The sequence below is a fragment of the Sprattus sprattus genome (genome assembly GCF_963457725.1).
Source record: "Sprattus sprattus genome assembly, chromosome: 3".
In the NCBI taxonomy this organism is placed as follows: Eukaryota; Metazoa; Chordata; class Actinopteri; order Clupeiformes; family Clupeidae; genus Sprattus; species Sprattus sprattus.
This window is the reverse complement of record NC_137922.1, coordinates 28,253,494-28,263,493: the sequence shown is the minus strand read 5'-3', so window position 1 is coordinate 28,263,493 and position 10,000 is coordinate 28,253,494. Positions and strand designations below refer to the sequence as shown.

At 48.6% G+C, this 10,000-nt stretch overlaps 2 protein-coding genes across 4 annotated transcripts in view; one reads left to right on the top strand and one right to left on the bottom strand.

Moving 5' to 3' along the window:
* stradb (STE20 related adaptor beta) overlaps window positions 1-9,552 on the bottom strand; it is a 12,709-nt gene extending 3,157 nt beyond the window's left edge. The window contains exons 1-8 of the mRNA XM_080835740.1: window positions 9,394-9,552; window positions 7,972-8,045; window positions 7,631-7,706; window positions 5,818-5,901; window positions 2,277-2,373; window positions 1,410-1,531; window positions 882-990; window positions 398-521 (exon numbers count right to left, since the gene is read on the bottom strand). Of these exons, the coding sequence (XP_080691866.1) occupies window positions 398-521; window positions 882-990; window positions 1,410-1,531; window positions 2,277-2,373; window positions 5,818-5,901; window positions 7,631-7,642 (548 nt within the window). The 5' untranslated portion in view covers window positions 7,643-7,706; window positions 7,972-8,045; window positions 9,394-9,552. The remainder of the gene's footprint in view (window positions 1-397; window positions 522-881; window positions 991-1,409; window positions 1,532-2,276; window positions 2,374-5,817; window positions 5,902-7,630; window positions 7,707-7,971; window positions 8,046-9,393) is intronic.
* A 317-nt stretch (window positions 9,553-9,869) lies between these two features.
* The window catches only part of trak2 (trafficking protein, kinesin binding 2), a 33,265-nt gene continuing 33,134 nt past the window's right edge, over window positions 9,870-10,000 (top strand). For 2 of the 3 annotated variants that reach the window (XM_080834870.1, XM_080834868.1), the window contains exon 1: window positions 9,870-9,953. The gene's annotated coding sequence lies outside the window, so the exon portion shown is untranslated. The remainder of the gene's footprint in view (window positions 9,954-10,000) is intronic. The other variant, XM_080834869.1, reaches the window with a different exon arrangement.

Sequence of the window (10,000 nt, the reverse complement as noted above, 5' to 3'; positions counted from 1 at the left end):
CTCTCGCTCCCAGTCTGCTGGATGGTGTTGGGTAGGGCTCTATGACTGACTGAGCAGTTGAAAGATGTCGGCGTCTACATTCTCTGGACACAGATTTTCCTCTTGTTGGTTGGAACACCTGATTTGAATGTTGGAACTTATTAAGACAAAGTGGCTATTTAAAGGGTGCCTCATTGTAAGAGGAGGCTGGCTGAGAAAGACTTTTAAGAACACTGAGAACCAGGACTAGTTTTGAGGCATAAGGTGTAACACTTCCCTGCTGAAAGGTGAAAGTGTTTTGTAACTAGTTACTGTTGTTGTGGTTACTGTTGGCCTTGTTTTGTGTCTGTTGTGCCTCTGTTCTGATGGTGCCTCACCTGTGCACGTAGCCCATGTTGTGCAGGTGTAAATGACTCACCTGTGCACGTAGCCCATGTGGTGCAGGTACTGGAGCGCTCTCAGCACACCATAGAGAAGGTAGGCGATCAGAGACTCACTCATGCCGTCAGGGAAGAAGGACCGCAGCAGGGAGTCAGCAGACCCTGATAGGAGACGAGGAGAGGACCACAGGACACACACACACACACACACACACACAGGACAGCATGATATGGACAGACACAAAACATGACAGCATGTGAGAGCAAGAGAGTGAATGTGTGTGTGAGAAAGAGAGCGAGTGTGTGTGTGTCAAAGACTGACAGACAGGGAGACATGGGCAGAGAGAAAGGGAGGGAGAGAGGAAGACAGAGAAAGAGAGAGAAGGACAGAAAGAGAGGAGAGAGAGGGGGAAAGAGAGAGAGAGAGAGAGGGACAGAGAGAGAGAGAGAGAGATTGAGAGAGAAACAGACAGAGAGAGGGGGGGGGGGGGGGGGGGGGTAGAGAGATGGAGAGGTGTTTACCGTAGTCCATGAGTGGTGACAGGACCCAGAGCTGAGAGTGTGAGCTGAAGACCAGACGAGACGTCAGGAGGTTGGGGTGACGGAAGAGACGACACAACAGAACCTCATTCTGAACACAACACACACACACACACAGCATCATTAATCAGTGTGTGTGTGTGTGTGCACGTGCCTGTGTGTGTGTGTGTTTGTGTGTGAGTCTAAGTGTGTGTGTGTGTGTTTGTGTGTCTGTGTGTGTGAGTGTGTGTGTGCGTGTGAGTGTGAGTGTGAGTGTGAGTGTGAGTGTGAGTGTGAGTGTGAGTGTGAGTGTGAGTGTGAGTGTGAGTGTGTGTGGGTGTTTGTGTGTGAGTCTGAGTCTGTGTGCGTGTGCGTGTGCGTGTGCGTGTGCGTGTGCGTGTGCATGTGCATGTGCTTGTGTATTTGAGTGAGTGTGTGTGTGTGTGTGAGTGTGTGTGTGCGCGTGCATGTGCGTGTGCGTGTGCGTGTCCGTGTGCGTGTGCGTGTGCGTGTGCATGTGTGTGTGAGTACCAGCAGGTGCAGCAGCTCCTCCTCTGTGCACTCGTCCAGGTTGGTGGTCTTCACAGCAACCAGACGGCCCGTAGGTTTGTGACGCGCCATACTCACACAGCTCAGGTTACTGAACCCCCTTCCTACACACACACACACACACACACACACGCATGCACACACACTCAAACACACACGCATGCATGCACAGGAGCATGCACGCACTCACGCACACACACACCCATCACACACACACACGCACGCACACACACACGCACAACAAGGACAAGAAAGAGCGGTGACAGAGATAAGGGGAAAGAAAAAGATGGAGAGCAAGAGAGAGAAGCAGAGAGAAAGAGAGCAAGAGAGAGAAGCAGAGAGAGAGAGGGAGAGAGAAAGACAGAGAGAGAGAGGGAGAGAGAAAGAGAGAGAGAGAGGGAGAGAGAAAGACAGAGAGAAAGAGAGAGGGAGAGAGAAAGAGAGAGAGAGGCAAAAAGAGAGAGGGAGAGAGAGGGAGAGAAAGGGAGAGAGAGAGACAAGAGAGAGAGAAGCAGAGAGAGAGAGAGGGAGAGAAAGAGAGGGGGAGGTAGAGAGAGACAAAGAGAGCGAGAGAGAGGGAGAGAAAGGGAGATAGAAAGAGAGATAGATAGAGAGAGGGAGAGAGAGAGGCAAAAAGAGAGAGGGGGGAAAGGGAGAGAAAGGGAGAGAGAGAAAGAGACAAAGAGAGAGAGGGAGACAAAGGGAGAGAGAGAGACAAAGAGAGAGAGGGAGATAAAGGGAGATAGAGAGACAAAGAGAGAGAGCAAGAGAGAGGGAGAGAGAGGGAGCGAGGGAGAGAGAGAGGGAGAGAGAGAGAAGAGAGAGAGAAAAGCGTAGCGTTTTTCTTACCGAGTTCTGACAGCAGATGGTAGTGGGAGGGGTCAGAAGGGAGCGATGAGAGGTCATCTGCACTACCAGACACGGAACACACCGGAACATCACTGCCCTGGGAACGACACACACACACACACACACACACACACACATAGTTCACACAGCACACCCTAAAGCCTAAACAGCCTAAACACATGTAAATACACTGGTTACAACCACCGCAGGATAATGTTATTCCAGTGACTACCACATGATGGCGATGTGGGGCTGGCTCATTATGGAGTGACTGTATGAGATGGAGCTGCATGGTGTGGACACCAGGGGGCGCTGTGCTGGTGTGTGTATGGCTGGAGGCTACATGTCTACACAGGCTGATGGTTGAGAGGACCGCGGTGACTGCTTGTATCAGCACATGTTCCAGTGGGTGAAGATGAAGCGCTGTGGGGCTGCACCATCCCTGACCTGGGATCAGGTTTCTGCTGCGGTAGCCTCGACCTTGACAGTGTGTGTTTGTGTGTGTGTGTGTGTGTGTGTGTGTGTATGTGTGTGTGTGTGTGTGCTACGACCCCCCAGGCAGCACTGGTCCCGACTCAGCCGCAGCAGCAGCCTCTCAGCAGACGGGTCACAGGGAGAGGGCTGATGCTGAAAACACCGCAGCAGGAGGGGCACCGCAGAGACCATGGCAACCAGAGTATCTTCAGGTAGCAGGAAAAACCATGGCAACCAGAGCATCCTCATGTAGCAGGGGAAACCAAGGCAACCAGAGCATCTTCACGTAGCAGGAGACACCGAGGCAACCAGAGCATCTTCAGGTAGCAGGAGAAACCAAGGCAACCAGAGCATCTTCAGGTAGCAGGAGAAACCAAGGCAACCAGAGCATCTTCAGGTAGCAGGAGAAACCAAGGCAACTAGAGCATCATCACGTAGCAGGAGAAACCAAGGCAACCAGAGCATCATCACGTAGCAGGAGAAACCAAGGCAACCAGAGCATCTTCACGGAGCAACCAGGTTCCCACATAGCAACCTGAGCATCTACACTTAGCAGGAGAGAACGGGGATGATAGGACAATGACAATGACAATGGCTGCATGAATGTTTTACTAATTCAAACAATTCAACTCCAACCAGCTGACTCACCAGTGATGAACACATGGCCTTTCTCTGATCAACATGCATTTGGGTCAAACATCCGAAATATGGATTTGACATAGAATACATCGAAAGTCCCTGCATGGGATCAAAACAGGTGATCTTATCTTATGTAGAATAGTCCCTGTGGATCAATACAGGTGATCTTATCTTATGTAGAATAGTCCCTGCGGATCAATAAAGGTGATCTTATCTTACAAGTATGTAGAATCCCATTGCAGGGGTGTAAACTGAAGCACAGATTACTCTGGTTAAATAGCAGCCGCTCTGCCAGTTACCCTTAGCATATAGACTGGGGCACATACTAGGCTGGGCTGATAGGCTGGGGCTGATAGACTGGGGCTGATAGACTGGGGCTGATAGACTGGGGCAGATAGACTGGGGCTGATAGGCTGGGGCAGATAGGCTGGGGCTGATAGGCTGGGGCAGATAAACTGGGGCAGATAGGCTGGGGCAGATAGACTGGGGCTGATAGGCTGGGGCAGATAGGCTGGGGCAGATAGGCTGGGGCAGATAGACTGGGGCAGATAGACTGGGGCTGATAGGCTAATGCTAAGCTAATTACAGTAATCCTGCAATATTCCTCCCCCATGAAAGTTCCGTAGCTCTGCTGCACCTTGGGTTCTGCCCAGAACTCCAGAACTCCAGACTACATAGACACATCTCACTCCAGAATTCCAGAACTCTAGAACTCCAGACTACATAAACACATCGCATTCCAGAACTCCAGAACTCTAGAACTCCTGACTACATAGACACATCTCACTCCATAACTCTAGAACTCCAGACTACATAGACACATCTCACTCCATAACTCTAGAACTCCAGACTACATAGACACATCTCACTCCAGCACTCCAGAACTCTAGAACTCCAGGCTACATAGACACATCTCACTCCAGCACTCCAGAACTCCAGGCTGTATGGACACACAACTCACAAACACTGTTTCTAATGGTGCACTGCCGGGATGACTGCACTGGCCTCCGCCTCTCCGCTCTGCTCTTAGTTGTCCGATCCGTGTGTGGGATACAAAATATACCCGCACCGCACCTCTCCCCTCCGCTCCCCAAAGTGCTCGAGGGAGCTTCCCTGACGCATTCAGCTTGGCACACATTAGATAAGGGGCATGTCCTACAAACAGGCCGACGCCACTGAGCACAGACATGCATTAACTTCACTGAGCACAGACATGTATTAACATCACAGATTGACATTATGACATCTTTATAAGGTAGCAAACCCTAAAGAAACGTCTCCAGCATCTGTGAGCATAAGCACAAACAAGTCCTAAGAATTTTTCTGTGCTGAAGCAATTTGGTGCATGCAACAATAAACACTTTGACTTTGACTTATTAACGTCACACCAAACACTATTTGCTTCTTAGCACCTGGAAATGGTGAAACTACTGACATGAACTGAGAAGAAGGTCATGACCTTAGACAGTGATGGGAAAACTTCACAGAGATGGAACTTCACAGACATTATGACACCTTTCTAAGAAAGCAAACCCTAAAGAAACGTGTCCAGAGTCTGTGAGCATTGAGGGGCTTATTAAGGAGATGCTCTGAAGAGCTTAGAGACGTTGAAGCCATCGGTGGCTCTCACAGCGGCTTCGTTAGGTCAGATCACTCAGGGCAAGACCCAGATGAGTTAACATGGTAGCTCAGTCAAGAGACCATGTCTAACTTCACAGGATGATGGACTCACTCACTCAAGGTGATTATGTAATGAATGAACTAGACAAGAGACCATGTCTAACGTCACAGGATGATGGACTCACTCATGGTGATTATGTAATGAATGCACTAGACAAAGAGACCACGTCTAACTTAACAGGATGATGGACTCGCTCACTCACGGTGATTATGTAATGAATGCACTAGACAAAGAGGACATGCTGTTCTTGAGGCTTGTGAACAAGTAAAGCCACACTGGTAGGTAGGAACCACTCTTCTGGTATGCCACTGCTCCAAGACACAACTACTCAAACTGGGGACTGTTTTGAAAGTAACACCAGACCAAGGGGGAATGCCTGTGGAATGAGTGTGGATTGAAACACGTCAGTAGGAGTGCACTAACCTAGGACTACTCCTGACAGACAGAGGGCGCTGTTTTAACACGTCAGTAGGGGTGCACTAACCTAGGACTACTCCTGACAGACAGAGGGCGCTGTTTCTACACGTCAGTAGGGGTGCACTAACCTAGGACTACTCCTGACAGACAGAGGGCGCTGTTTCTACACGACAGTAGGGGTGCACTAACCTAGGACTACTCCTGACAGACAGAGGGCGCTGTTTCTACACGTCAGTAGGGGTGCACTAACCTAGGACTACTCCTGACAGTAAGGGGGCGCTGTTGCAAAGCGGTGCTACCCAGAATGGGGGTTCGCTGTTCTTTACTAACCAGGCATTGTTGGCTGACGTCCTCATACTGGTCCTCTATGTTGATTGGCTGGACCTGAGAGTGGGAGGAGATGCAGGAGCAGTCCTATTGGAGAGGAGGAGGAGTGATGAGGAATGAGACACGCCCCTGTGAAAGAGGCGGAGTCAGGGATGCAGCACACACCCAATGAGATGACAGGTAGGGGACACTCTCAGAAAACAGCCAATGAGATGACAGATAGGGGACACTCTCAGAAAACACCCAATGAGACAGGTAGGTAACACTCTCAGAAAACAGTCAATGAGATGACAGGTCATCAGGAGTCAGGGGTGCAGCACACACCCAATGAGATGACAGGTAGGGGACACTCTCAGAAAACAACCAATGAGATGACAGATAGGGGACACTCTCAGAAAACAGCCAATAAGATGACAGGTAGGCGACACTCTCTGAAAACCAGGTGCCTTCCAGAGCCTTTCACAACTTCATGCATTATCCTCACCAAAAAACACTTAGTTCTGAAAAATAGCACCGTAAATGGAACCATTATGGGTTCTTCAGAGCGTTCCCTTGTTGGGATAAAAAACCATTACGGGGTCTTCAGAGAGTGTTCCCTTGTTGGGATAAGGCAAAGCACTGGTTTTTCCAAGAGTGTGACCGGGAGGAGAGACATGCCATTCTCAGGAAAGAGAAGTTGTGAGTGGTGATGACCGGCTGCTGGAGGGCAGTTGGTTGCCTGGGCTCCCTCTTTTTTTCATCCCTCTCTTTCTCTCTATCTCTCCCTCTCCTCCTCTCCTCTCTCTCTCTATCCCCCTCTCCATCCATCCTCTCTCTCCCTCTCTTTTTTCATCTCTCTCTCTCCTCTCTCTATCCCCCTCTTCTTCTCCTCCTCCTCTCCTCTGCCTCTCTCTCCTCCTCTCTCCATCCCCCTCTTCTCCTCTCTCTATCCCTCCTTTTCTCTCTCCATCCCTCCTTCTCTCTTCCTCTCTCTATCCCCATCTCCATCCCTTCTTCTCTCTCTTTTCATCCCTCCTTCTCTCTCTCCCTTTTCTCTCTCTCTTCATCCCCCCTTCTCTTCTCTCCTCTCCTCTCTCTCTCCCTTTCTTCTCCTCCTCCTCTCCTCTCCACTTGGTTGTGTTGGCTGGGCGGACAGGAGAGATAACCCAGAGTCACACACAGACAGTGGGCAGCTCGCTCTGGAACTGACCACATCTGTGTCCGACCCGAGCCAGTGCTCAGAACCGGACAAGATGCAGATGCAGATGCAGACCAGAGCACTGCTCTCTGCCAGAGGAATACAAGGATAGCAATGGAGGAGGAATGAGCAATGAACTACCACAGAGAAGAACGAAAGAGGGAATTAGAGAGAGGGAGAGAGAGAGAGCGGGAGAGGGAGAGAGAGAGGGAGATGGAAGGGACGTGGGGAGGGAGAGAGAGAGAGAGAGAGAGAGAGAGAGGGAGCGAGAGAGAGAGAGAGAGGGAGAGAGAGATGGAAGGGAAGTGGGGAAGGAGAGGGATGCTAATGGAGAGCTACTTCTCTCTCTCTAGAGAGGATTCAAGATTAATGGGGAACGTTTATCTGCTAGAAACTCCATGGGAAGGATAGACTATCCACGGTCACAGTAATCAGCACTGACAGGAAGTATAACTCATAACCCTAATATCTATCAAGTACACACACACACACACACACACACACCCAAAACAAGGCTATGCACAACAAACGTGCCCCCCTGAAGTCCAGATGTCAACATGAAGCAAGGTGAAATATGAAGCGCATGCCGAGACGGCTGCGTGTCATTAGTGGCGGGAGATGGAGAGCGCGGGCACTCACCAAGAACGACATGTGTTCCTTTTCGCGGCAACGGCTCTTCACGCGAGGGCATTTATCCGTTTCACGAGATGCGCCTCTGCAAGAATAAAGCAGCGGGGAGGATGAGAAGGAGAGGGACCAGCTCGTGTCTGTGTATGTGTGTGTGTGTGTGAGAGAGAGAGAGAGAGAGAGAGAGAGAGAGAGAGAGAGAGAGATCGGGTAACTGAGTAACACACACATTAAAATCAATGGCAGCGTCAGCTCCCATTTCCTTGCTATTCCCCTCAGGCATTCCCTGTCTCTGCCGTGATGTGGACCACCAGAGTGGCCCGACAAGGGTATCGCGTCGGCGTTGAGCTCACCTGGCTGATACCGGGAGCTCGCTGCGTTTTTCCCTTCCTCATTGGCGCCAGGGCAGAACTGCTCCGTTCGTTTCCTTTGAGGCAAAAATGATTAATACGGATAATATAAAACTATTAAGAGCCAGGCTGCAGGACACGTCATCGTAATATCCATCTGACGACACTTTAACGGTCTATTTGTCTCCATCAGCTGCGGACGAACAAGGATAGAAATGTCTGCACTAAAGCATTGTTGAAAAACTAAACACAGTTCAAAAAGCACACACCCACCTCTATTAATATTTAAATTCCCACAAAATGTTCCATCTTTATGCTAATATCTGACACCAAATTCCTCAGTTTTCCTCAAATTCCTTCGGCGCATCTCGTGCATGCCGGCTGAGATATTGCCAAAACATCGCTGTTCCGGACCACTCGACTGCGTGCGTGCGCATGAACGGACGCGTTTCTCCAAGAATGGATGTCGGGAGCGCGTGTTCCTTTGACTCCAGCACGAGGGCGCAAAGAATAGGCGCTTTGACCGTGAACCGTTATTCGCAACGACGGGACGGGAGGTCGCATCAGTTCGGTCATGATGCGGCAGATGCCATACTGTGACAGTTGATGAGGTGTTTGTTTATCGATGTAAACAAAATGATTTCATTATAAACAATAGCCTACATGGATTTTGGTTTTGTAGACCTGTATTATTCTTTTCAACATAGGCCTAAATGCATGTAGGGTCCAGGCACTGGGCTCTGTAAATAATTGTATTTTTATGGCTCTATATTATTACAATTGAATTGAATCGAATGTAAAGAATAGGCTAGCCTATATTTGCCTCCCATCCAGCCTGGATGGAAAAAGATGATAATCTTAGTCATTCCGAATATTGTATCACACTGTGCAATCGTCCTCCGCCGATGTCAACAGGCTAGAGCCAAGCCAACCAGCTCCTCCACCCCAGCCAACCCCATTCAGACCTGTATCTAAACTCTATCGGCTCTCATACACGCATAGGCTCCGATAAACTAATTAAATAGCCTAGCCTGTGGCTTTATGGCTGTACTTTACAGCCTACCGAAGGTCAATGAGTTAATGATTAACTTAATCATTATGCTAAAATATCAGAAACTGCACAAAAGAATGGAAACAAGTTTGTAATTCTTAACAATAGGCTAGCTCCATATTGAAAGGACTTGTTTGCAGACAAGGCTAGCCAAACGTTCAATAATAATCTGGGGTGTTAAGCTACTGCAGCTTAATCGGCTATGATTTGTAGGACATGAATAGTTTGGACATTTAGGGTAGTTGCTATTACGACCCTAATGATCCATGGACATAGTCAAACTCAAAGAATTAAAAACGTAAACATGCCTTTAACAAACTTTAACTGCGACTTTGAACAAGTGTTGGCTAGTGTTACTCGTAGTCTAAACTTACCATGGTTTTGATTTAGAATAGGAAACGGCAACTCACAAACTGAAACTGTTGTAGCTATATCTTTCGACACGTCAGAAAACCATGTCAGATATTTATACACACGAAAATGAATCTTTCTTGAAAATCAAAAACATTCTCAAGTGGGCTGTTCCAACGTTTCTCCCTTCGCCCAGCTGATCTGACGCAATGACGCTCCATACGTAGGATATGCCATAACAAAATAAAGGTCCTTAAAATCTAATGGTCAGTTATGTAAATGGTCAAACAGTATGTAACCAATTTAACCAATACATATAGTTTTCTTATCAAATATCCTTCGATATATCTGATATGCAGAGCTCGTGTGATAAACTTACTTTAACTTTTATCTTCAAACACAGGCGTCCCATATTGATGGCGTCATAAGATAATTGCATGTCCTCTCTTGATGTCGTAATGAAGCCGTGTAGTTCCCCAACACTGCCCACTACTCCTCCCTTGCCTCTTCATTGTCTAACGTTAGATCCGAAACTGACAGGAGCACATGCACGGATGAGGGCGTTTAAAAACATCTTTGACAGGTATGTGTTAATTTATAACACTTTAAGCCCACTCGTTTTATACATGT